The sequence below is a fragment of the Ictidomys tridecemlineatus genome, chromosome 3 (genome assembly GCF_052094955.1).
Source record: "Ictidomys tridecemlineatus isolate mIctTri1 chromosome 3, mIctTri1.hap1, whole genome shotgun sequence".
NCBI lineage: Eukaryota > Metazoa > Chordata > Mammalia > Rodentia > Sciuridae > Ictidomys > Ictidomys tridecemlineatus.
In genome coordinates this window covers 42,707,664-42,735,663 of record NC_135479.1, presented here as the reverse complement: position 1 = coordinate 42,735,663, position 28,000 = coordinate 42,707,664, and the positions used below count along the sequence as shown (strand labels likewise).

At 37.7% G+C, this 28,000-nt stretch overlaps 1 protein-coding gene across 1 annotated transcript; it reads left to right on the top strand.

Moving 5' to 3' along the window:
• Position 1: 1 nt before the first annotated feature.
• Positions 2 to 27,996, top strand: Nufip2 (nuclear FMR1 interacting protein 2). Its single transcript, XM_005327851.4, has 4 exons — positions 2 to 389; positions 5,188 to 6,912; positions 18,619 to 18,651; positions 20,884 to 27,996. Exons 1-4 carry the CDS (start codon positions 110 to 112, stop codon positions 20,934 to 20,936), a joined length of 2,091 nt encoding a protein of 696 aa, XP_005327908.2. The 5' UTR covers positions 2 to 109; the 3' UTR covers positions 20,937 to 27,996.
• Positions 27,997 to 28,000: the final 4 nt, after the last annotated feature.

Genomic DNA, 28,000 nt, shown 5'->3' with positions numbered 1-28,000 from the left:
TGCGCTGGCGAGTCGCGCTCAGATATACTGAGCGAGCTCTGAGAAGCAGCCTCAGATCCTGACGGTGCAGCAGCCCGCAGCCTCAGCCAGGGAGTCCCAGCCGCTTTCAATGGAGGAGAAGCCCGGCCAGCCACAGCCTCAGCACCATCACAGTCACCACCATCCGCACCATCATCCTCAGCAGCAGCAGCAGCAGCAGCCGCACCACCACCACCATTATTATTTCTACAACCACAGCCACAACCATCACCACCACCACCATCACCAGCAGCCTCACCAATACCTGCAGCATGGAGCCGAGGGCAGCCCCAAGGCCCAGCCAAAGCCGCTGAAACATGAGCAGAAACACACCCTCCAGCAGCACCAGGAAACGCCGAAGAAGAAAACAGGTCTGGGAGGGAGGACGGGTGGGGGAAGGGGGTTGGGGGTGGGGGACGGGGGGTTGGGGGTGGGGCTAGATCTGAAAAGCGCGGACGGGGTCGGGGTGTGTGTGTGTTTTCTCGGGGTCTGGGGATGCCCCGTTTCATTCTCCCGAAGCTCGGGCAGGGCGGAGGGGCTTGCAGCACCCTCTCATTCTCTTAGGCATGGGAGAGGCCCAACCAGGCCAGCGTGACCTTCCCGGCCCCCGCCCCGGCTGAAGGGAGACCCGCAGGGTCGGCCTTGATGATCCAGCCTTATTCCTTTCCCTTTCACCTTTCTGTGGCCCTGAGTTACCTTAATTTGGGAGTCCTGAAGTGGGGTAACCTACCCCGCTAAAAATCCCCTGGAGGTGTAACTCAGGAAGGCCTAGCGAATCCCGACCCGGGTAGTGTCGCGAGGCCCTGTTACTGGCGGCGAGGAGTGGGTAGGTGGACTGAGTTAAGGAAGCGTCCTCACCCGCCACCCCAAGCCCACCTGTGGCCTTGGGGTTCCCCCCTGTCGTGGGGGGTGACTGGGACCCCTGGTCTCTGGGGTCACTTCCACTCCTAAATGCCCTTTTTGGGTGCCGGACCCCGCAGTCCGGCCCCGCGGCTTCTCCCGAGGCCGGCGCCCCGGACCCGCTCCCCCCAGAGCCGGCGCGGCTGGAATGTTCTCTCCTCCTCGCGGGGCCGCTTCCTGTCCGCCATGTTGGAAGCCGATTCCTGTCACCGACTCCGGCCCACTGAGGAGCGGAGGGGAAAGGGTGTAGAGGGGCACGCGGCGTGGCGGAGCCAGCGACCCGGGAACCCCACGGGCCATCGCCTATCCCCCAGCACTTCGGGGGCGCCGTCGCCCCCGGTCCCTAGGCCGCCCCTCCCCCCGGCGCCGGCCGGGTTGTGTAACCCGGTGGCGGCCGCGCGGCCCCGGGCGGGTCCCTGGGGTGAGGGGCGGGGGCGGTTGGGGTGGGGGAGGGAAGCGGCCACGAGGGGAGCGGCCTGTGCTGAGCCCCGCGCGCCGGCGGCCGCGTTTCCCGCTCCCGGGTTCGGCGGGAGGCGCGGGCGGTCGGGGCGGGGAGCCGGACTAGGAGCGTAGTGAGGGGAAGGAGGCCCCGGGCGGCGGCCGCGGAGATCCTTCGGGCAGGAGGGCCGGGGGATTCATTTTGGGTTGAGGCGGTGCCTCTGGCCGGGTGGGGTACCCAGCGGGAACCAAGCTCCCCGGTCACGAGTTTCTCTGCCACAGGAACCTCGTCTCCTGCCAGGTTCGCTCACGACTCCGCCTCTGAGGCTTTCACTTGGGCCTTTTCTTTCGAGCGGCTCATTTTCTACCAAAAGGGGGGTTAAAACCCCCAAACCGTATTCCATCCGTCTCCCCACCCAATATTTAACCTTCTGGGCTGGGGCAGTGCCTTTAAGGGGAGGGATTAAACAAATGTTTGATTGGATACGGAAGACGGGCAGTTTTTTTGACACCTTTCTTGTCCTTAAGGGTGAACTGAAGTGGCTCCTCCATGAGGTTGGATCCACTACCATTTTGCCTAAGATGAGTCTTTTTCCATGATAACATGAAAGATGTTTTTCGCATTTTAGAACCGATATTGATTCCCAATTGATTTTTGAGGGAAAAAGTCATTTGGTGAGATGAAATAAACTTTAAAGTTTATAATCAAGCACAATTTTTTTAATATGGGTTCTTCATAAATTGAGATATGAAGGCTAGAGAGCGCATGTTAAATCCAGCATGTCAAATTTAATACCAGCAATTATTGAGAGCTGGAGAAAAACTAACAGCTTTTCTGTTGCAGATGTGCTGTAACTTGAAGATTGAAATTGGCATATGAGATTTTCCATTTTTAGGGGGTGGTGAACCTAAGGTGTTCAGTAGAGGACACACAGATCTATAAGAGTTTTAAGAATTTGGAGCAGTTTAAATTGTTAGGAACTATATAATACTGGATCTTTTTAACATTAGATTTTTCCAAAGATGAAAAAATATTACCTCATTACCTCATTGCTTGGAATATGTAAGGCAGTATTACTGTTTGAGTTTTAAATTTTGTTTTACCAGTCGGGTTATTAACGCAGAGCTCCTCTCTATCAGTAGAAGTATCCCCTGATCTGTTCAAGGTGGCATTCTTCAATGTCTTGTCCTGGAATAAAGAATAAGAAGGGAAACAGCTTAGCAATTTTGAGAGAATGTGAACAGTTTGGGGTGAGCATTAATGTGCTGCCTAGTCACACAGTACTGTTGATTCAGAGTGTGCAATGCTAATAACTAAGAAAACATTGGGTTATTTTTCAAACATTATCTGTAATATCTTGAGGTGGGTTTTTATGACCCGCAAACCTATAAAAAGGAATCATTTTTCTTTATCCAGAAGAGGGCGCAAGAGAAGACCAAACGTGTTGAGTAATTTCAGTTTCTAATCCAAACACTAGATGTATCAGAATTTAGTTTTGCTGAGTCTATTTGAAGTAGGGGTCACGTGGCATCCCTAAACCAGGAGTCTTTTAATTTCTTTCAGTAATTTAATGTTTACATTTTTCTTAAAGACCTAAGCTTTAAAAATAAATGCCTCTCTGGCATACTTTTATACAATACCCACAAAGTTGCCATAGGAAAATTTTTTATGTAGTTAAATGAGTTTTTTGTCTTTCTTTTGGTTCTTAAAACTTCTGGGTGGGGGCTGGGAATGTAGCTCTTTAGTACAGCTCTTGACTGGTACATATGGGGCCCTGGGTTGTATCCCAAGCACAGAAAAAGTAAAGAAGTTGGGGTTCAGTACAGTGACTAAGCTATTTTTTATTGGCGATTTCTGGTATTTTTCTGATAAAATTTAAGTCCATAGATAGTAAACTTAGTTCACTAGAATCTTTGCTTTCATTCAGTGCAGTTTGGACATTGGATTTTATTTTATTTTAATTTTTTATTTTTGTATTTAAGACTGCTTATCATAAATTGGAATTTGAAAAGTTATCACTAATGGGCCATTTGTTTAACCTGTTTGCATAGTTAGTGATGTGAGTCATTCTTGTCTTTGGTCCAGAGTTGTACAGGAGTATAGTTCTGTTAAAAACATCCTTTTAGAACTTTGTGATTTCCTAAAGAAAACCTTTTAGAAAACATCCTAAAATACAATGATCTCTTCCTTTTTGTTATATAGTTTAGAAGTTTTCCACCAAAATTTTTTGATTGGCTGTAGGATAGCTGAATAATGGAAATGTAATACTGCAGAAGTTAAGAACTTTTATGAAATGTATTCTCATGGTACAAATTTTATGCCACTATTTTTAAAATGATGATACCTTGAATTATTTTCTGGCAGTTTATATAATAGAAGACAATGTTTATTCATTTTCAGTATTTCCATCTTTTTTTCTGAAGTTTTAGTGGACTCTTTGTGAATCTTTCCCAACTGTTCTATTACATATATCATGTTTTAAACATAGTGGTTCTCAGGCTCAAAAAGATTTTCATTTCCCCTTATTATTTATCTTAAAGCTGAGGGCCTCAAAGAGTTTTTGATGTGGTTTATATTGATCGGTATTTACCATGTAGGAAATTAAAACAAATTTTGAAGGAAAAAAATATTATACAAACTCACATGCTTTTCAGCTTTCATAGGTAGGCCAGGGGTTTTAACACCATAAATGAAAGTAATTAAAAACAAATAATTTATATTCATATTGGATCTCCACCCTGAAAATCTTCCATAAATGGATGTGTGTGTATTCTACTGCATATGTTTCTAATGGCTTACTTGACCCCAGGATATGTTTTGTAAACTTTTTAAAGAAAGGTAGATAACTAATATCACTATTAGTATACTGGTAAGGGAGTAGAAAAAGTTGTTAACCCAATTGAATCACCTATAATCATAGAGTTAACTTTTGGGTGGTTGAAGGCTTCCTCGTTATATCTGATTATTATATCTAATATCTAATTAACATAACACTTAAAAATTAAATTTCTTTGGTTGTAGTTTTGTTAGTAAATATTTCATTTCTTGAGTAGGCAGTGTTGCATAGTGGTAGGAAACTGTGGATTCCAGACTGGAGTTCAGATTTCCAGTTCTGCCACTTTGTGACCTGGGTAAGTTACTTCATCTCTGTGAGAATTTGTTTGTCCAAATGAAAAATAAAGAAAACATGGGTTAGAAGAGTTAGAAACATTGGTATACAGGTTTTTGTTTTTTTTTTAATATATCGTATGATCTAATGTCAAAATGAATTTGACTATTAGAAAAAGTTTATAAGTGTTACAGCTTCTCTGATAGATGCAATGGATACTACTTGGTGACCACTGACCACTCAGGATTTCATAGAAATGAAATTCCCCCACCCCTTTGTTTTGCTGTGTTCAGGGGTTCAAATATGGTACTCAGCCCTAATTTCCTTTTAATGTTATTAAATCAGTAAACTTGGTTTTTGCCCAGAGGGTAGATCTACTCTTAATTGTAAGGAAAATTTACAGTGGTTTGTGAGGATGATGGGCAAGTTAATTCTTAGATTGAGGGGTGTTGTGGCATACTTAAGAGGTAGTCATGTTCTCTCAGATACTGTGGATTTTGGTTTGAAGCCTGGCTTAGTTCTGCCTCTGCTTAACAGTAGATTGCATTTTTTAATTTGTAAAATGGAGCTTACAAGTGTCTTTGGGGAGATATGAAGTAATAACAAACTTACAACTAAGCATAGTATCTAGTGCACAGTAAATAGTCCTTATGTGTTAGATGCCACTGTAATTTAAATGTTGTGTTTTTTTTTAAGTCTTTTTTTTTTTTCTCTTCCTTAGGCTATGGTGAAATAAATGGTAATGCTGGAGAAAGAGAAATATCTTTAAAGAGCCTGGGTTCTGATGAAGCTACCAACCCTATTTCCAGGGTCCTCAATGGCAACCAGCAAGTTGTAGACACTAGCCTGAAGCAGACTGTAAAGGCCAGCACCTTTGGGAAAGCAGGAATTAAAACCAAGAATTTCATTCAGAAAAACAGTATGGACAAAAAGAATGGGAAGTCTTACGAAAATAAATCTGGAGAAAACCAGTCTGTAGATAAGACCGATACTGTAGCAATTCCAAATGGTGTCGTAACAAATAATTCAGGCTACATTACTAATGGTTATATGGGCAAAGGAGCAGATAATGATGGTAGTGGATCTGAGAGTGGATATACCACTCCTAAAAAAAGGAAAGCGAGGCGCAATAGTGCCAAGGGTTGTGAAAACCTTAATTTAGTGCAGGACAAAATAATGCAACAAGAGACTAGCGTCCCAACTTTAAAACAGGGACTTGAAACTTTCAAGCCTGACTATAATGAACAAAAGGGAAATCGAGTAGATGGTTCAAAGCCCATTTGGAAATATGAGACTGGGCCTGGAGGAGCAACTCGAGGAAAACCTGCCATGGGTGATATACTTCGTAAAAGTTCAGATATTAAACCTGGTGTGAGCAGCAAAAAATTTGATGATCGACCCAAAGGAAAGCATGCCTCAGCTGTTGCCTCCAAAGAGGACTCATGGACCCTATTTAAACCACCCCCAGTTTTTCCAGTGGACAATAGCAGTGCTAAAATAGTTCCTAAAATAAGTTATGCAAGCAAAGTTAAGGAAAACCTCAACAAAACTATACAGAATTCTTCTGTTTCACCATCTTCATCTTCATCTTCTTCGTCATCTGCTGGGGAAACTCAGACCCAGTCTTCAAGTCGGTTATCCCAGGTCCCTATGTCAGCACTGAAATCTGTTACTTCTGCCAACTTTTCCAATGGGCCTGTTTTAGCAGGGACTGATGGAAGTGTGTATCCTTCAGGGGGCCAGCCACTGCTAACTACTGCTGCTAATACTCTAACACCCGTCTCTTCTGGAACTGATTCAGTACTCCAAGACATGAGTTTAACTTCAGCAGCTGTTGAACAAATTAAGTCTAGTCTTTTTATCTATCCTTCAAATATGCAAACTGTGCTGTTGAGCACAGCACAAGTGGATCTGCCCTCTCAGACAGATCAGCAAAACCTGGGGGATATCTTCCAGAATCAGTGGGGTTTATCATTTATAAATGAGCCCAGTGCTGGCCCTGAGACTGTTATTGGGAAGTCATCAGATCATAAAGTGATGGAGGTGACATTTCAAGGAGAATATCCTGCCACTTTGGTTTCACAGGGTGCTGAAATAATCCCCTCAGGAACGGAGCATCCTGTGTTTCCCAAGGCTTATGAGCTGGAAAAACGGACTAGTCCTCAAGTTCTGGGTAGCATTCTAAAACCTGGGACTGTTAGTGAGAGTGGAGCCTTATCCTTGGAACCCAGTCATATAGGTGACCTGCAGAAAGCAGACACCAGTAGTCAAGGTGCTTTAGTGTTTCTCTCAAAGGACTACGAGATAGAAAATCAAAATCCTCTGGCCTCTCCTACGAACACTTTGTTAGGCTCTGCCAAAGAACAGAGATACCAGAGAGGCCTAGAAAGGAATGATAGCTGGGGTTCTTTTGACCTGAGGGCTGCTATTGTATATCACACTAAAGGTAATTCATTTGTTTCCTATACAGAGATTCTTATTGGCCAATTTAGCATAATGTTTATGGTAAATTTTGAATATTCTGTGATTCTTTAAGACACTGGAGAGCTTAGTTGAGAATGACAGTGGAGAAGCAACTAGCAAAGACAAGAATGTCTTAATTCAGGATCTTTGGAAATAGTATGGTTAAAGTTTAGAAAAAATGTTCAGTTTTTCAACTTAAGATATTTTTGTATAAATAGGTATAATTGACCCTATCTAGTTCAGAGACTACAGAGGTGTATGTATATTGGTGGTGAGGGGGGCAGATTACCTCAAGGAATGGATTACCTTATGTTTTCATAAGGGTCTTAAAAAATTATTTCCTTTGCACAGATATCTCTTTTTTTCTTTTTACTAGCTATATATTACAGTAGAGTATATTTTGCAGATACTCCCTTCTTTGCTTTTGTATCATGCTGCTTTATTGGTGAAGCATTTAGTAGTTCTAATTTGCTTAAAATGAATAAGAACAGTGTTTTTTCAAGGAGTCCAAAGAAGATGGAATGTCAGACTATTTTTTCTTATAACAAGGAATAATGGGGTGCTGAATGGTAACTAAAAGAATTTAGATAAGTTACTATGTCAAGCATATTTGTTTATGAGCATCGTAGAGACCAGGTGCTTGGGAATCTGTACTTTTCATAGCTCCAAAGCCTGTTAAAAGGGAACCAGTTGTGGATGCAGTGGTTTGCATCTGCAGTGCCAGCTACTTGAGAGGCTGAGACAAGAGGATTGCTTGAGCCCAAGAGTTGGAGGCCAGTCTAGGCAACATATTAAGACCCTGTCCCTAATATTTTAATAAAACCCAGATATTTTTCAAGTTCCATGCTAATACTTTCTTATAATATGACTTTAATTTTGTTGTTTCCAGGATTAAACCCAGGGGCGCTTAACCACAGGGCAACATCCCCCCCTCTCCTTTTTTTTTTTTTCTTTGAGAGGGTCTAAGTTGCTGAGGCTGGCTTTGAATCTGTGATCCTCCTGCCTCAGCCTCCTGAGGATTACAGGTGTGGGCACCCAACACCTATTTTGATCTTAAAAATTGGCTGAATGGGCTGGCGTTGTGGCTCAGTGGTAGAACACTTGCCTAGCGCGTATGAGGCACTGGGTTCAATTCTCAGCACCCCATATAAATAAAGTCTTGACAACTAAAAAAAAAATTGGTTGAGTGATATAACTACTTTAAAGTAATGAGATAATGGTGATATACAACAGTGGATTTTAGTCTTACCCCTTCTGCCTCATTTCTCCCCCACCCTAATAAAGTCACACCCCATTTGCGTATGCATACCTAATATGAACTGCACATTCCCATCTTTAACATGGGCTTATTCAAACAGTGACTTGGAACTCCCAAGAAAAGGGGGTAGCCTATCAGATTGTAGGGATGAGGTAATTGCCAGTTCTTTCAGAGAGCCTGAAAGAAATCATTGCCTCAGAGATGAATAACAAAGTTGTTTATATGACCTTTTAATCGAATTACCTAGACTGCATATCTTTCCTTATTTTCAGATTGGAGGACAATAAAATGAATGGAAGTCCTCTTCATATTTTTTTCCTTTAAGAAATGGGAATAAGGATTGATTTATGGAAGTCTTAGAGTAGGAATCCTAACAGATAGTTTACCTGTCTTCACTTGCTCTTCTCTTTGGAAGTAAATATGAGTTACCAGAAGCTGGATGTTTTTAGGAAAGTAGGGTACCTCCAAAAAGTATGTTGACATGTTCCTTTAAGTCGTAGGTTAGTTGGTGGTCTTATGGGTGATTTATATGATGCTGAGGATTGAACCAATGCCTCACACGTGCAAGGCAGACACTCTACCGCTGAGCGATAGCCCCAGCCCATACATTTTCTTTATACATGGACTAATTACAATATGATATCAATGGTTTAGATAAGCTAAATGCCTCATAAGGGTAGTTTTGTTTTGTTGATGTTATTGAGAATATTTGTTCTAGTGAAGTACATCAACTTGAGTTTTGGACATTTTTTTAATGAAAACTTAAAAGAGAATAATCAGTTGGGCTTATTGGCATATTAAGAGCACCTGTATTATTCTGTAGTGTGGTCCTAACTTCAGAAATAAGCCATTCATTAAGATGGGAAGGTGTGTCACTTAATTTTGTGGTATTGGGCCTCACTTGTTAGGCAAACATTCTGGTAAGCAGTTAGGTCACCAGCCCCCCCCCTTTTTTTTTTTTAAATTTTGGGACAGAGTCTTGTTGAGTTGTCATAATTTTAGGATCCCTCTTCCCCAGTCTCCCTGGTAGCTGGGGTTATAGGAATGTGCCAGTGTGTCTTGGCAGGGCTGGTACATTTTTTCGGTTTAGCATTAGTTTCTAGCAGCCTTACAAGTACTGTGGATTTTTAAAAATGTAATTCAGAACAATTAACAGCTATGAAGGGAAGATAAAAAAAAGCATAAAAATTGATTTATGGGAATTACAGTTTGGGGGATTTTTCTTAGCATTTGATATATGTTATGCTGTAAAATTTGCTGGCCTTGCCTAGTTGGGACTAAAGGTATACATCCTGCACCTGGCCTTGAAGCATTGTTATTGGGGAGGGGGAGTACTGGGATTGTACCCAGGGATCCCGCTTGATCACTGAGCCACATCCCCAGCCCTTTTTATTTTATGATAGGGCCTCACCAGATTGCTAAGGCTGACTTTGAACTTGTTCTACTCTTGGCCTTGGCCTCCTTCAACTACTGGGATTATAGATGTGTACTACAATGCCAGGCAACAATCGCATTAGACACTAAACAACTATTATTTTCTCCTCAAAAACCTTGGCAACCACCATTTCTTTATCCATTCATTTGTGTTGGGACACCTAGGTTGTTTGCATATTTTAGCAATTATAAATAATATTGCTACAAAGTCAAATGTAGAAATATTTATTATACCCTGCTTTCAGTTCTTTGATGGTATGTACCCAGAAATGGGATTACTAGATCATATGATAGAATCTGAGTTTCTGAGGAATCACCATACTGTTTTGCATTGTACGAGTAGTGGTGCACAAGGGTTCCACATCCTTGCCAACACAGATTTTGTTTACTTGATGGTAACCATCCCATTGGTTGTGAGAGGTGGTATTTTGTAGTTTGGTTTTTTTTTTTTTTTTTTTTTTTTTTAAGAGAGAGTGAGAGAGGAGAGAGAGAGAAAATTTTTAATATTTATTTTTTTAGTTCTCGGCAGACACAACATCTTTGTTGGTATATGGTGCTGAGGATCGAACCCAGGCCGCACGAACCCAGGCCGCACGCATGCCAGGCGAGCGCGCTACTGCTGAGCCACATCCCCAGCCTTTTTTTTTTTTTAAAGAGACAGGGTCTCCCTAGTTGCTTAAGGCCTTCATAAATTGCTGAGGCTGGCTTTGAACTCACAGTCCTCCTGCTTCATCCTCCCAAGCCACTGGAATTACAGGAATGCACCACTGCACCGTGCTGGTATTTGCATTTCCCAGTGATTAGTAATGTTCAGCATCTTTTTATGTACTTATTAGCCATTTTTATATCTTTGGGAAAATGTCTAAGCGCTTTGCAGTTTTAGACCTGGTTTGCTTTTTTTTTAATTTTTTTTTAGATTTAGGGGTTCTCTGGTTATTCTGTTTTCAGATATGTGATGGGCAAATATTTTCTCCCAGTCTGTGGACTTTTTTTTTTTTTTTTTATGAACAGTGTTTACAAATTTTCTTTTTGTTTTTTTGTATCAGGAATTGAACCCGGGGGCACTTAACCATTAAGCCACATCCCTAGCCCTTTTTAATATTCAGGTCTCACTAAGTTGCTAAGGCTGGCTTTGAACTCGCCATCCTGCCTCAGCCTCTAGATCTCCTGGGATTATAGGCATGTACCACTATATCTGGCTAGTAATAGCTCTTAATGCATATACCCAAGATGTGTAACTGTTACCTCCTTTGAAGTAGCTTACTCAGAATTCTTAGTTTAATGAAACTCTGATTTGTCTTCAAAGGCTTCTAACTCTAGATCCTGACTTTTTTTTTTTTTTTAAATGGCCTGGCCATTTAAAGCCTCATTAAGAGATTGATAAGAGTGTGTATTTGGTTGACTTTTTGGTCTTGACTTTTTTGGTGCTGGGATCAAAGCTAGGGCATTGTTATTTTTCTTACCTCGCTAATACTTAATTGAAGAATATAGAGCACTTGAAATGCTGACATTTTAATGAAGCTAATAAGATATGGGGGCTGGAGATATAGCTCAGTTGATACAGAATGTTTGCTTTAGATGTACAAGGCCGCCCTGAGTTTAATCCCCAGCACCGCCTTAAAAAAAAAAAGATATGGTAAATTTGACTTAAGACACAGAAAGCCTAGGGAGATGATCAAGATTTATATTTGAGGAAGCTGGGGTTGTAGCTCAGTGGTAGAGTGCTTACTTAGCACATGTGAGGCCTTGGGTTCAATCCTTAGCACCACATAAAAATAAATAATAAAGGCATTGTGTCCATCTATAACTAAATCTTAAAAAAAAAAATTTAAAAAATGTACTTGATGATTTGGTTGAGAACATGAAAGCTATTCTTGACTGTAAAATTAGTTAATGATCAAAAATAAAAAAAAAAATTTAATGTGAAATACAGTAAAAATATAAGGTTAAGGTGATTGTCCTAAAAATAGGGTGTATGAAACCTAAATCAACTACTTTGGAGGAATAGTAACTCAAGTTCTGATGCTCTTTTTCTTTAATCTTTGGGAGGTGTCTTTTCTATAGATGGAGAAGCTACTGGTATAAAATATTCCTTAAGTAACTGTAGACTGTTGCATAAAATTTTTAAAAATTTCTCTACTATCTCCACAGATGGTAGGTTATTGGTATAGATAGTTTGGTTCACTAGATTTGAGGTAGGATCTAGAGTAAAAAATGAGCTCTCTAGGTGGTTCTGATTGCCAGTTGCAATTGGGAATGATAGGTATAAGAGTTTTACTCAGTGTAAGTAATCTTTTCTCAGATACTTTGTAGTTTTTTTGTTTGTTTTTTAACTAAGGAGTTGAACAATATTTTCTGTATTTTTTCCTTTCCTTTTTGAAATACCTATGTAGGCACAGTACTTTGCTTACTTATGGAAAAATTATTTCAACAGGGTGAATCTTTTCCTTTACAGAATTTGATCAGGTAGAGGATAAAACAATACACAGTGTATAATGCAATATTTTAAATGTCATAGTGAAGGAAGAGAATTTCTAATGGAGTGAAAGTAGGAAAAGAACAGAGTCTTGTTTTTAAGGAGCATTTAAAATGAGTTTTGATGGATGGGGAAGATATTTAATTTAAGAAAACAGAATAGTGGACTGGGGGTGGCAGTTATAGAGTCTCAGTTTAAATTCCTAGTACAGAGGGAGGGAAGGAAGGAAAGAAAGAAAGATGGATGAGACCATAGTTGGCAGAAAATTCCCAACTGGACAATGTTGTTTCCCCCAAGTTTCCTTTTCATTTTGCCCCTCCTCTTTGTGTGTGTGTGTGGGGGGGTGTAGCAGGCGGGGCCCTCCCCATGCTAGGCAAGTGCTCTGCCACTGAGCTACAGCCCTAACTCTGCTTCCCCATTTTTCTGGTGACCATGTAAAGTGGAAGATCAGTTAGATTCTTGGATATTCCAGGTAGAGAAATAACAAAGGTCTTCTCCTTTGAACTTATAACAAACATTTACTCATAAAAAGTTTTTAGATTGGGAAAGGGCACAAGAGAACTGAAGTATTTCTACAGGATTTGGGAAATGGAATATGTAGAGATAAATTGTAGATAATTGTTGTATATAAAACTGACAAAGGAATTATATGCAATTGCAGGGGTCCACTTACATATAGCAGATTATATTTTGGAGATTTGTAACAATTTGAAGAAACTCAAACTACACAGCTGAGGAATTTTTAAAAAGTGTCATGAATGTCATAATCTGTTTTTTCATTTACTAATATAAAATTTAAACAAATCTGTTATAAAAAGTTAATGTTTGGGGGCTTGGGTTGTGGCTCAGCAGTAGAGAGCTTACCTGGTAGTAATGAGGCTCTGGGTTTAATCCCTGGCACCACATAAAAAAACAAATGAAATAAAGGTATTGTGTCCATCTAAAACTAAAAATATTGGGGGAAAAATTAATGTTTGGAGCTGGGGCTCAGCCGTGGAGCACTTGCTCAGCATGTGTGAGGTGCTGGGTTTGATCCTTAGCACCATAAAAAATAAATAAGTAAAATATATTGTGTTCAGCTACAACTGAAAAAATACTTTTAAAAAAGTTAATGTTATCAGCATGGATACATGCACCGACATGGCACCATTTGCAAAGGAAATGTAAAGATACAATATTTAATCATAAATATGAAAAATCATGTGCATACTATAGTACTGTAATTTTAAGTTTTAGCTCTGGTTGAATTTCCTAGATTGGGAAAGGGTCACTGTTTTTCTCTCATAGGACATAATAATCCCTAAGATGGTTTAGGAACCTTAGTGACTTGCCAGTTTTGTATCTATATTGCTTGGTTGATTTCTTATTATGTCTGCTTTATGAATACAATAATAATGAGTTTATTTTGGTATTAATCCAAAAGATCACTTGTAAGAATTTTAAAGAAGCTGAAATTTAAGCCCCAGTTTTCACTAGTTTAAGTAAGGAGGAAATAAAAAATCACCCATGCTGTTAAAGTAGAATTGTCAAGTACTGTTGTCAAGTACTGATCTTCCTGCCTCATCTTTCCAAGTTTCATTCCAAGCAGGTTGAGTTTGATATTTCACCCTTACAGTATGAACCAGATTAGAATAAGTATTGTAGAAAAGAGAAAAGTAACAAAACCAAATTGTTAAGTTTCTGTTATGGATTTTGAGGTGGTCCAGACTATCGTGGTTATTCTGATTGGTTGGTGCTTCAAATTGGGGATGAAGGATTTATTGTTTACTGAAAAGGTGGTGACTTCTAATTGCCATAAATCAAAGTAATCTGAAAATATGTACCTCTTTCTAGTTACAGTGAAGTTGAAAAAGTAATGAATAGGTGAGATTTCTGAAAGGACCCCCTCCCCCCCACACACACACCCAAGTCCTGGGGATCAAACCTGTGGCCTTGCATTTACCAAGCAAGTACTCACTGAGCCACATCCCCACCCCCTGAAAGATTTTGTAAATGAATAGGCAGGTGTACAGTTGACTAATTGAGAAAGGAAATCAGAATAGGAAAACAAAGTATTGGGATAGTGTGTATCATCAAAAGATAGGTAAATCTAGGTTAGGAAAAAGAATTGAAATTGAAGATCTTACCATGATTGCTGAATCTTAAGGAATTTGGTATGAAATGGTTTCTAAGTGATTGAAAAGTGTGGTTAACTTTAGATTGGCTTAGGGCTCACAATTATGGGAGTTGGCCTTATGTTTTATTTATTTATTTGGTTGGTTAGTTAGCTAGGTGCCAGGGATTGAACTTGAGCACATACCAGCCCTGTTTTGTATTTATTTAGAGACAGGGTCTTATGGAGTTGCTTAGCCTCTCTATTTTGCTGAGGCTGTCTTTGAACTCCTGATCTTCCTGCCTCATCTTCTTGAGCCTCTAGGATTACAGGCATGCAACATTGCATCTGGCTTGGCTTTTTGAGAGTTCTATTATGTATTGATCAACATCAACTTAGATGTTAATTTTTAACATTTTGTTAACCAGAGAATAGGATCATTGTTAAAATTTTAAAGACAAAATAAGTTTCAAGTTGACTTTGATTCGTAACTTCATCCTTTTTCTTTGAGAAATTTTAGAATTGAATACTAAATCGGTTTTGATCATATGAAATTGCTGTTTTGGGAGGTCAAAAGTTGAATGTCAGTGGTATCAAGGGGATCTTACGTAGTTACTACTTTATGGAGTATTATTTCCTGGCTTATTTGAATGTTTCATTCAAATCAGTATTTATAGTACCAAGCACTATGGGAAGAATTTGCAATACTCCTGCCTCAACCTTCTGAGTCACTAGGATTACAGGTGTGTGACACCATGTCTGGTTAGATTTAAGTAAAAGTTGCTCTTTTCTAAATTGTTTTATGTGGTGTTGAGGATTGAACCCAGTGCCTCAACACAAGCTGGGCAAGCACTCTACCACTGATCTACAACCCCAGCCCTCAGATTTGTGTTTTGGTTTTGGGGTGCTGGGGATTAGAACCCAGGGCCTTGTGCATGCAAGGCAAACACAACCTTCAGAATTCTTTTTAAAGGAAGAGTGCTAAACATTGAAAGTGAAGCTGGACTGACTATAATGGCAAAGAGGCAAGTTAAAAGGTAATTGTAGGGCTGGGGATATAGCTCAGTTGGTAGAGTGCCTGCTTTATAGAAAATAGAAACGTAGGTATGTAAGTTATAGATATCACTATGTGAGCCAGGGCGGTGACATTGGGCTGAATAAAAGGGAATAGATGGCTAGAAAGTTGCAAGTGTCTTAATACTGGTTAAGAATCATCATAGTTGAATACTCCTTCCCTAAATTATCTACTTTGAATTTCTTTGTTCTCTATCATTCTATTCTGTTCCTTAAATTTTGACATTACTTGAGTTCCTTTTTCATACTACACAAAGTTATGATAATCTCATCCAATTCTCTTGTATGTTAAACTTTAAGACTTCTTAAACTGCTGTTACTTTGTTGTATCACCTTAATGAATTCAATTTTATATACACAGAATTAAGGTGTATATACATTTGAATTAGTTTGCCAAGTATAAATAGGGACTGGGCGTGTGGCTCAACAGTTGTATACCCCAGGGTTCAATCCCCAGTATCCCCACCCCCGTTTTTTTCCCCACCTTTCCTCTCGGTGAGTTAACATTAGTCCAATTTGTCATTAGATTATATAGATCCAGTCTCTTAATGTTTCCATTTTTCTTTTCTGTCTCTGACAACAAACTGTCATAACTTATTTTGCAGAAGCATTTATTGGACTTGATGTTATCTCATTCTTTTCAGTTGCCTGGAAGAATCATTTCTAATATTTAATATAATAATGATTCCTTCAGTGACTTCCCTTCACCTGTATAATTAATAGTAAACTTCCCTTTTTTTTTTTTTAATTACTGGAATTGTAGATTGAACTAGGCAGTGCTTTACCACTGAGGCACATCTCCAGCTGTTTTTGTTTATTTTTAAATATTTTTTTTTAGCCATTTATGGACCTTTGTTTAATATATTTATTTATTTAGTTATCTGATTTGACTCTGGGCATTTCTCATGACATGCATGATTGAATATAATATGATCCATCTTCAATAAAGAACAGTCAAGTTAAAAAATTAGCTCTGGGGGCTGGGGCTCAGCAGTAGAGCGCTTGCCTCTAGCACATGCGAGGTCCTATCAGGATTTGTATTGTTAAAAGTACCTTCTCCAGCCTTAGTTGGTTTAATTTATCCAGTTACATTCACATTCATAATTAGTTGAGACTTATGTAAGCTATAAGGAGCCAAAAATATAATATCAAATCTATTGTTACTTCTTGTTAGCCTTAGTTAGGGTTAAGTATGGCATCAGACTATTTATTTACATTTTCTTTCTGATTGCAACCTTGAGTTTCATGGAAACTTAAATTTAAGGTCTGGAGGATGTAGCTGAGTGATAGAACACTTGCCTAGCATGCCTTGAATTTTATCCCCATTGAGGAAATAAAGTTGCTAGTAGTCACAGAAGGAATATTAATGCAGGAAAGGAATTTGCATTCACCTTTAGTTTAGCTTATTTTTTGGCTGTACTATGCTGGCTCCTGGCTTGCTTATTTGTTTTTAATATTTATTTTTTAGTTGGACACAATATCTTTATTTTTATGTGGTGCTAAGGATCGAACCCAGGGCCTTGCACATTCTAGGCCAGTACTCTACCACTGAGCCACAACCCCCATGGCCAACCCCGATGGCTAGCTTTTAAGCTATGAATTATATCTTCTTTTTCCCTCATCAGACATAATCAAATTGACTACTCCAGATCCTACATTTGAGGATAATGCAGTTTTCTTAGCAGAAATCTGTAGCATTTGAATAAAAGCTTCAGTTGAGATTATAGATGTGTACCACCATGCTGGTTAGATATGGTTTTGATCTTGGCTCATTGCAGGGAGAGAGTATACTATTTCCTTTCCCCATCCATATGCAGATGACAGTTACAATTTTAGGTCCATACATTTAATTTCATTTAAACCTGGAGAGGGGTTAGATTGTGACTTAGCTGTAACTGGTGTCCAGATACATCCCTTCTCATGAGCTCTAGTTTATTTTTCTTTATATTGATTGCTAATAAATTAGATTACACTTAACACGGAATCCAAATAGATTAAAATAATCTTCAGCTTTTCCAAATAACTGTTGTATGACCATAAGAGAAATATTTATTCTTAATTTTTATTATAGTTTGTTCCTTTTACTAAGTAGTTTTTTAATTTACTTTATGTCCTAGGTACAGTGTTTCCTTTCAAGGTCGATTCTTTGATTCTTATAGAATAATAGTCATCTACTGTCTTACTCATCAGGGCTTCAGGTATCTCTTGTGAAGCTTTCTTGTATGCCTGGTAGAATTTGTCCTGCATTTTCTCTGTTGCTATCATTTGGGTGTGTTCATATTTTCTTAATGAAAATGCCACATAAGCTCTTTGTTGATGTTTTGAATGAAATTGGAGCAAATGAGGATCTTGTCATTAGTCACTGGGTATGGATTGGCATATTGACCTTATGGGTTAAAATGACAAGTAGGTATAGTTTAGAGGTAGAATCAAATGCCTGGATGCTTATATTAAGCATCAGATTTAATCAACTTTGATAAATACTGTGTCCAAAAGACTTCTTCAGAAGTGATTAGTTGCCATGAAGTATTTGGTTGTGTGGGTGGGTGGGTGGGTTTTTTTTTTTTTAAATAATGATGAGCTGTTGAAATATTTATAACATTGTTGTGCATGACTTTGCTGTTAGTGGAGATAGAATCAACTTTCTGTATTAAACATGGCAATTAAGAATTATAGGTTCAGGGTATGTGGCTCAAGCGGTAGCGCGCTCGCCTGGTGTGCGTGCGGCCCGGGTTCCATCCTCAGCACCACATACCAACAAAGATGTTGTGTCCGCCGAGAACTAAACAATAAAACATTAAAAATTCTCTCTCTCCTCTCTCACTCTCTCTTAAAAAAAAAAAAAAAGAATTATAGGTTCATCTCTTAGAAGGGGGCAGTGCTGCAAGCCTTTAATTCCAGCACCTAGGGAAGTTAAGGTAGGAGGATTGCAAGTTCAAGGCCAGCCTCTGCAATTTAGGGGAGATCCTGTCTTTAAATAAAAAGGGGCTGTGGCTCAGCAGTAGCACACTTGCTTGGCATGTGTGAGGCACTCTGGGTTCGATTATCAGCACTACATATAAATAAATAAAATAAAGGTCTTATCAACAACTAAAAAAAAAAAATGTTTAAAAAAGGATTGGGGATGTAGCCCAGTGATAGAGCACCTCTGGTTTCAAATCCCTAGTTCAAAAAAAAAAAAGAAAGAAAGAATTACAGAAAGACATCAGTGCTTTGTAGAATTGTTATTTTCAGCCCTAGCCCAGCTGTAATCAGTCTAGGTTATATATATGTTTTTTTTTTTTTTTTTAAGGGAAAAAGCATTTGTTCCTTGAAAGTTGTCATAAAATAATCCTTTTTCTTTTTTTCCCTGCAGAAATGGAATCTATTTGGAATTTGCAGAAGCAAGGTAAGAATGTTTAGATTACCTGAAATGTTAGTATTAATGAGCAGTTGTTACATATTCTTTTTGGCTGGGAATAACAGATGAAGTGACCTACCAAATACATTTTGTATTTTGTGCTGTTTAATTATTGCAGTCACAAGGCACTAGCTGCCATATAAGGATCAGGTACTATAAATATGCCATATAAGGATCAGGTAATACTATAAGTATGAAAATACTCCAGCTGCTAGACAAAGCAGTGAATTGTTTTTTTACTCTGATAGAAAGGAAGATCAGTGGGGTAAGTAGTGTTTTTAGCATGCAAGGGATCCTGGATTCAGTCTCTGGAACTCTCGTGGGCAGGCGCACACAATTATTTTCACCCTCCCATAACCAAGGTGTGACTAGCAGCAGGGAGGAAGAAAAAAATCAAATGTGGGTTATTTGGAATCTTCAAAAAGTTAAAATTGGTTATACTAATTATTGTTTGCCTTTTTCCTAAATATATTAAAATATCACGGGTATAGAAACTAGAGAGTGGCAGGATTAGAATGTAGGTTCCCCTAATGTCCTAACACTACTCCAGCTTTTTTTTAACTACAGCTTTGACCTCACCTTGTTTCTTAGGGTCAAGTCTTTTTCTTAAATATTTAGATTTGGGGGGAGGGGCACTTTCCTAATCAAACACAAAACTTAAAAATCAGATTAGAAAATATACCCTTCAAAAGTAGACCTACCTTGTACTGTAAAGTGATTAAAAATGAGCATTATTTTCATAATTGATTGCCAGAAGGTGGGCCTTGGAGTCCCAGAAAGGATATTACATAATTTCTGGACTAGATTGATTTTTTTTTTTTTTTTTTTTTTTTTGTAGGTGGACACAATTCCTTTATTTTGTTTATTTTTATATGGTGCTGAGGATCAAACCCAGTATCACATGTTCTAGGCAAGCGCTCTACCACTGAGCTACAATCCCAGCCTTAGATTGATTATTAAGCCGATATGAGCTTAAGTTCTATGTTACTATTTTTAGGCCATTATTATTTTCCACTAGGTGACAAGTTTTATTGGTTTGTCTATTTTGCATTGAAGTACGTGTACTTTAAAAAATTCTTAGTTATAGGTAGAAGTAGTATGTAATAAAAATATTGTCCCTTCAGAAAATGGGAACATTTAGCTAAATAATGGAAATTTAATACTTTAGAATACCCCTGTAGGCTTTGCCCAGGCATATTCTGACAGTTTTATATTTTGAACCCAGAAGATCCCTAGGCTTTTAATTTTTTTTCCTTTTCTTTTCATATGTGTGCATGCACTCGTGCTAGAGATTGAACAGGGGACCTTGCACACACACTACCACTGAGCTACAGCATCTGCTTTTGCTGAGAATGAAGGCTGTTGGTCCTGAGGAAAATAAGAAGGAATCAATGAGTCATGATTAGAACTAACATCAAAAACTTTAGAGTGAAGTTTTTGGTTGCTAAGTTTTTAATTAAACTGGTCCTTGTTGGACAGTCTGTACCAGTTAAAATGAATTTTAACTTCAGTTGCTGAAAAGAACAAGAGGAAAGTGGTTTTTGTTGTTGTGTTTTATATGAAGATTTGATGGTTTTAAGTTTTTGTTTTTTGCAAGGAAGGGACTCCACTTTTTTCAGATTTCCTTTTTTGGTACTGGGGATTGAACTCGGAGTCACTCAAGGATTGCACCACATCCCCAACCCATTTTATTATATTTTATTTAGAGATACTGAGTTGCTCGATGATGCTGAGAATGGTTTTGAACTTGTAATCCTCCTGTTACAGGTGTGCGCTACCATGCCTGGCTAAGTTTACGTTTATTTATTTTTATGTGGTTCTGAGGATTGAACCCAGTGCCTTACACTTAACTAGACAAGTTCTCTACCACTGAGTTGCAACCCCAATCCCTCAAATTTACTACTTTTGTAATCCAAAGAAACATAAAGAAAACTTTTATTAAATGAACTTAGCCATTGCTAGTCTGTAGGAATTGAGGTTATCATTGCTAGTCTGTAGGAATTGAGGTTATCATAAGTTAGAGGACCCTGTTGCAGGAATCAGTTGGAGTGCCGGAATACTTACTTTGAGTTAAGAAACTGGATTGGATGTGTATTTATAAAGAGTAGCCTTTAAATTGTGTTTTTAATAAGAGGGGGCAACCTAAACTATGATTATTTAGGCTTTATTTTGGGATTCCATTTCTTATCTTTACTTTTTTTTTTTTAACCTTCCCTCTAGATCCCAAAAGGATAATCACTTACAATGAAGCCATGGATAGTCCAGATCAATGAAGGACCAGACTGCCTATTTGTAACCTTTCTGCAGCATTAGAGCCACCGTTCATGGGGGACACAAGGCTTTTATGCTCCTAGATCTTCAACGCAGCAGAGGAACCATAAGTAGAATCACAGGATAATATATACAAATATATATATATACATTTATATATATATATATATATATATATATATAGTTATTTAAAAAAAGGCAACTGAAAGTAATTAGACTTCTTAAGGAATCAAATTTATTTCAAGAGACTACACATGGTTATTTAATCTCCGGTACTGAATAGTTTGTTGTTGTTTTTTTTTTTTTTTTTCCTCTCTTTTTTTTCTTTTCATTTGTAAGTTTTTGTTTAAGTGTGAATGCAAGTGATTAATGAATACAGACTTACAAGCGTGGTTCTAAAGTTCCTGCTGTCATCAACTTGGGCAACAAATGACCCACTGGAAAGGCAAATCCACTTAAAAGATCTCTGTATCTTGTTCTGTGACTAAAGTGATACACTAATCACGGGGAACCCAGAATGATTCAACATTTTCCCCTACTCCTCCCTTGATCTTTTGGTTTTACTTTAAGCCCTGCGAGAATGCTGGATAAATGCCTTGAAGTTTGCAGGGGTGTATTTTTTTTTTTTTTTTTTTTTTTTTTTTTTTTTTAAGCAAATATGATTTGCATGTCTTGCCAGGAGTTTAAGCAGCCTCTGTGGGGTATTGGGGAAATCTTTTTGTTCTTTCCTTTTGTTTTTTTGTGGGGTGGGGATAGGGGAGGGCATTGAACTTCTACAATTCTGGAGTAGTTGGTGGGTGCATAGTTAACTTGTTTTGGTTATATGTTGAACTTTTAACAACTGAAGAATCCATGAGTGTCATTTAAAGAAAAGTTGCAGAACAAGCAATTGGCTTAGATATGGGGGGAATCCTTTGCCCATATTTTAATGTAATTGTATAACTGGGAGCAAAAATATATTCTGCTTTTCAACTGTAGGTGCTCCAGACTTGCTCTCTGTCACTAACACTAAATGTGCAGTTTTCCTTGTTTTTCATCAAACATCTAAGAGAAACTTGTACTTTTCTGTAAATTCTCTTGATTTCTCTGCAAAATCTAAAAGGGGAAGAAAAAAAGGCAATGAAAACTAAACTTTTCATGTTTTTAGCCAGTGAGGAGGTAATAAACCCTGCTTATAGAAGGTGTGCTTTCATGCAAATTATACTTCTGAGCTTATTAGCTTCTAATTATATCTTAGTAAATATATTTTATTACTAGAGCAAAATGGGTTTTTAAGGAAAATAATGTGAAATTCTGAAATTTTCTTTTGGGCAGAAAAGAGCATTAGCCCTGTCTTATCATCACATTGCCATCCTGTTGCACTGCAGCTTGTGTATAGCATGCTGAAATAAATTTTTTTGTGTGTGTGTGTGTGCAGAAACTAAGGGTCCAATTTAAGATTGGGTGATGTTAGTGATATAGTAACAAGTTCTCTGGCCTGACACAGCATAACATCACACACACATATACACACAGAGAGAAATTAGTATATCCATGTATGTCAAATACAGGTTAAAATAGCAGGGCATTTATATAGAGTTGTAGTCTTCTAATAAAATAAGCTGGATCCCCTAGGAATATCTGGGGAGAAAGGAACTGCTTTTTTTGCTCTACCCCTTTGCTTAAGAAATGTCCAGTTTTGAGCGACTGTAGTGTGGATGGTTTTCTTGTTGATTATTTGAGGCTTTTAATAAGTAGTTCATGAAAGAAGCTGTTGGACTCAATGTAGAGAAAATATCTTTTTAGTCTGGATTTCTGCCCTGCTTAGATTTTTAAAAAAGTTATAAGCATGGATTGCCAATTCCACTTGATGTAAACAAAACTTTTTATACATAATATATATATATACATATATATATATAATAACTTATTGTATCAGTCCAGGTTCAGAAACTTGTGGTAGGCCAGTTCCAGATAGTTTCATTTCACCTGTAAACTGTATCACTTTTACTGATATTGTAATTTTCAAATGTATAATATGTTTACAGATGTGCCCTGCATTTAGTCTGCCTTGTTCCTATTTTGATTTTTGTTGAGTCTCCTGCCTGCTTGCCAAAAGCTAGGATGCTTCAGGCCCATGTACAATTGAAAGCAGAGGCATCCTTGAGCTTTAAAGCATTGAACAAACTGGAAAATGCAACATACCACATACTGAAGTGAAAAAATGTCTTGTGTTTTGTGTTTTTTTTTTTTAATAAAAATTTTCAAAAAGTTTAAAAAAAAGATAAAAGGTTGATTAAAGAAAAAAAAAGGCTCCAGTTTGTTTTACAGGTTTTAAAGTTCTGCTGTGTGTTCAATTGCCTTGTGTAACCACTTGTCTTAGGGCCAGATCCCCACCCTCACCCCACACCTCTTATTTTTAAATGTCCATTTTGCTTGCCTGGAATTTTAAAGTTTTTTTGTTTCACAACTCACAAACTTTCTTGGTTTGTGACATACAGAGTTGAATGAACATATATTTAAGAAAAAAACACCCCAACCCCCATCTGAATTGGGCTTTACCTTTACCTTGGAAGCAACAATTAAATACTTTTTTAAAAGTCTTTGCTTTCTTAATTCCCTCCTATATCCCTCAGGCCTCTGGGTTCAGAGAAGCTGAAGAGAATGTAACCCTTCTGTTTGTCCAAAGGTTTTTTTGAGTCTCAATTCTAAATGAAACAATGCAACATTTCACTTTTATTTCTGAACTGAAATTTATATGATTAGAGGAGGTATATATTATAGTGGTTAGGAATTTCTTAATTTTCTGGGAACCCTAGTGCCCCATCATATTAACCGTCAGTATTTTTGGGCATTGGGTTAATGGACTTAATTGCCTAGGTACAAGCAGGACTTTGGGACAAATTCTCCTTTGTGCTGTTTGGTTACACTTAACTCTACTTGTTGCAATCTTTCTCCTTAGGTCCTCACACAATTCCTTACAGAGCACTTATTAAAAAAATCTGAAGAGTTGATCTGTTTTCTGATTATTTTTGTGTAAGCTTCTAAACAAACTTCAGCTGTGATTAATTTAGCACATTTAAATAACAGTGTGTTTCTGTTCATTATAAAATTTTCTTTCGACTCAGAGTATTAGTACTGTAGCATAAACCAAATACAGTCTAGAGGGGATTTTTAACATCCCTCCATTAAAAAGACTGAAAAAGCTGTGTCTATGGGTGTGTGTATGGTTGTGTGTATGTGTGTATGCATGCATGTTTGTGTGTTGGGTGCTTGTATGTGAGGGAAGGATAAAAGATTAGTGAATGTGTATAAGACATTAGTATTCAGAATGAAACTTGTATTTATTTTGTGCCATTTGTTTTCATTACACAGAGTAAAGTCAGGTGGTTTAAATCCTTAAAGGGGTAGTATTTGGAAAAATGGCACTAAGAATGAAGTTATGACCTATTTTTTTAATAGCTATGAAGATACTAATTATGGGTGAAGATTTCTTTTTTTAAATTTGTGTCACATGCCACTCTTGTAGATGTCCCCACAAAAGACAGGGTGTATTCATCTTTCTCTTTATTCACCCCCACTTTGCTGGACTGAAGTTAATTGCATAGCCTTTCCTCTAACCTCTTTAGTAATGAACCATTAACATAAAATATATTTATACCATCTGTAGTAGCTCATCTTCCTCCCCTGCTTTTTAGGAGGAGATAGCCAGTAACTAGGGATTTGTTAATGGCAGCTTGTTTTATTTATTTTTTTCCTTGAAATAAATGGCTAGTTTGTCTCCATTTTAGAATTTTGCTGTCCTTAATCATTTGCATACTTAGTCACCACTCAGAATCTGCAAAAACTTAAAAAGTGCTGCATTTGTTTTTTCAAGTAACAGTTCTTAGGCAAAATGACAAACCTCAGCTATCAAGAGTTGTCCACAATACAAAATGTGTTTCTTCATAAAAATATGACATAGCAGCAGTAGTTTCATATTTGGCTGTTAAGTTTGTTGCTAACTCATATTAGAGGCATCTAATGGTTTTTTTTCTGTAATTGCCAATAAGTTTTTTTTAAAAAAAAGCCACTTAGTGTGAATTGTCATGGAACAAATGGCCACAGGCAAGGGAATTATAATAGGGCTTTGCTTAATTTTAAATTCCACCAAATAAAGAGGGGAGTCATTTTTTTGTAAGGCTTTCTTAGGAGACATAAATTAATTAAAAGTGCAATTTTCAAGGGATATGGGTATAGGAGTGCCTCTGGGCCATGTCCTCAAATAACACATGATCCCTCATGTGCTAACTGCAGAATTGATATTGTAGTAGGACAAATGTATACAAGTATGACAATTTTTATGGTAAGACCTGTTGATGCTGCAACAGCAGGTGGATTCTAATAAGATGGTGTTTTCTGATAGCCCTGCTTCTAGATTTTAAGGAAAAGGAAAGGGCAGAGGACAAGGCTAGACTTTGCTGCTCTGAATTTGCCAGAGGCATGGTAGTTCTTAAAGTCAATATTGCTTTTATTAATTGACTGGGCACCAGGATTCTTTTATGGTGAAAAAAGATGGGCTTCTGCTATGAGTGTCTTTAAAGGTTTCAGTCTATTCAGATGTGAGAACCAGAACCACCGGGAGCTGGTTTAAAGAATGATGAAACATCGACTCTGCTCACTGCTTTACTGAGTTTTAAGTTCCACACCGTTTTGCTGCTCAAGAAAGATCTTAAAGTAGTTAAAGGATCCCAGCAATGTTATGAATGTTTTTTTAAGTTGTCTACATAATAATAAACACCCAGTGAAGCAAGAATGGTATATTGCTTTTTATATTACTGGGAATGTCAAATATGGGCTAGAAACTATGGAACACCCATCCTCACGTGATAGTTGCTGATTCAAACTTCCCTCTTTATATATAAAGTTTTGTGTTCAGGGTTCTGAAGCCATTTTCTGATAGTGCAGTATCCCTTTTCTACAGCCTTATTAAAAACACCTACAAATGTTTATTTTCCAGTTCAGTTTTAATTTTCACCGTATATCTTAAGTTGTAGTCTACATAGACCAACAAATTAACTTGAGGTAAATTACATAGCTTTCTATATACCCTTTTTTTCCTCAGGTGCTAACAAACAAAGGCTCCAAAAATGGATACTGCTTTAGTAACATCTGCTTTATTAAAATGCATTATTTCTTTTACTAGAATCTAGTGTAAAGATTTGGTGTTAACAAAAAAGTTTTAATATGTAAATATGAATGATTGCCTTTAGTTTGCCCTTGTTTGTCTAATGTCTCTTCTCATTTATAGAGGTGAATCCTTTTATGATCTTGAGTACATTTCGATAGTTTTTTTTTTTAATGAAAATACAACTGTTTTCTGTCTTAGATTAATCCTGCTGCTGCTATGAAAAACTGAAAATTAAGAATGTGATGCACTTTTTACATTACTATATACCATACATATACCATAGGTTGCTTTGGTACCTTTTCTGTAGCACAGCCACTAACAAAAGTGAGTGAATTTTACAGTTATCTTTGGGAGGGAATCTGTCTGTACAAGTAGCTAATCCATAGTTGGTATTGGCCTATGAATGACAATAACTTAGGAAAGTAAAAGATTTGCTTAATATTACACTTTTTGGCCTTAAAATGTCTTCTACTACTGAAAAATATTTTAAATCTTAGTTTTGTTTCTATTATTCCCTTTGACTCAAAAAGAGGAAGAATGACTTAAAGGAAGTTGCTGTTCTTTTAGAAAACAATTATCTGCTATCTGAGCTGGGGAGCTTGCTTTTTGCTTATATACAAAAGAGAATGCTGTTCTAAACCAGTCAGTTTTCGTTAAATCAGTCAAAATTCCCAATTCTTCTGTTTTTCTAGTATATTTTTACTTAGCAAAGGTAAACTTTAAATATAGTAGGAATGCTACTTGAAAAAAGGAAAAGAATTTCTCAAGCACATCCCCAAACTTGAAGGAGATGGAACCCAAAACAATGCAGGGGAAACACCAAACGAGGTGGAGGAATATGAGAATGATGTGTGGTCCAAAGCTATCTGGTTATATTTTGATGTTGCCAATATCGCAGAGCCAAAATTTTAATTTGCTTATTTAATATATTTGTTGGCCAGAGATCTATTTTTATATCAATGTGCCTTGCATGTATATTAAAAAATTTTTGGAAAGACCATGTAGTAATGCCTGAGATAGTTGATGGTTCTTAACCACCTCACTAATTTTTATGCAGTATGAAATGCTCATTCTATTGCCCAACTGGTGCTCTCTGTTAAGTTATAGATCTTGTCAAACTGGAACTATTTTATAAACTGGGGAAGTGATTTTCTTTCTTTTTTTTTTTTTTTTTAAATTTTAAGTCTGTTAGTGGCTATTCTGTAGCGGGAAATAGTAAAAGGATTCTTCACTTCCTTTCCTGCCCCTTTAGCACCTTTAAGTAATGTGATGACACCATTTCTTGTGTGCTTTGAAAAAAGTTTGAGCTTGCTGTCTCCTTTAGTGTTATAAAAAGTGTTGTTAAGCATTGTTTGCAAAGTATAGGGAGATAATGGAGTCCAGGTTAATTGGGAATTCTGTGTGAGCTTTAATCCAAGTTATTGGCTCTTTCCAACTTAAATTTTTTTTTATTGTTAAAGCACCTTGCTTAGAAAATTTTAAATATTTATGTCTGCAACAATTGTCTCAAAATGATAAACTGTGCAATTCTTGTCATTAAAAACAAAAAGATCTGAACTGAACTCTCCCTAATGTGACTTGTTAGTTTCTCTGTATTTCCTGCCAGTGTAAATGTGAAACGCTTTGCTTGCATTACGTTTTAGAAATGCATTTTGCACACTTGAATTTTGCTGAAGCTCCGTGAAAAGGTTAGATCTAAGTAGATGAATAAAGCTATGCACATGTTTTGAAAGTTTAATTTGTGTGTCATTACCAAAAGTGACCTGTCCTTATTATTATGTTGCTGTTCTTAGTTTTACCACCTTTGGAAACATGGCTCAAAGTTACTACACTTCTGAGCTAGCTTATGAGTGGGACTAGAAGAGAGGAAAATTAATTGGCACCTGTATTAATAAAGTTAAGTTTAAACAAGAGCTT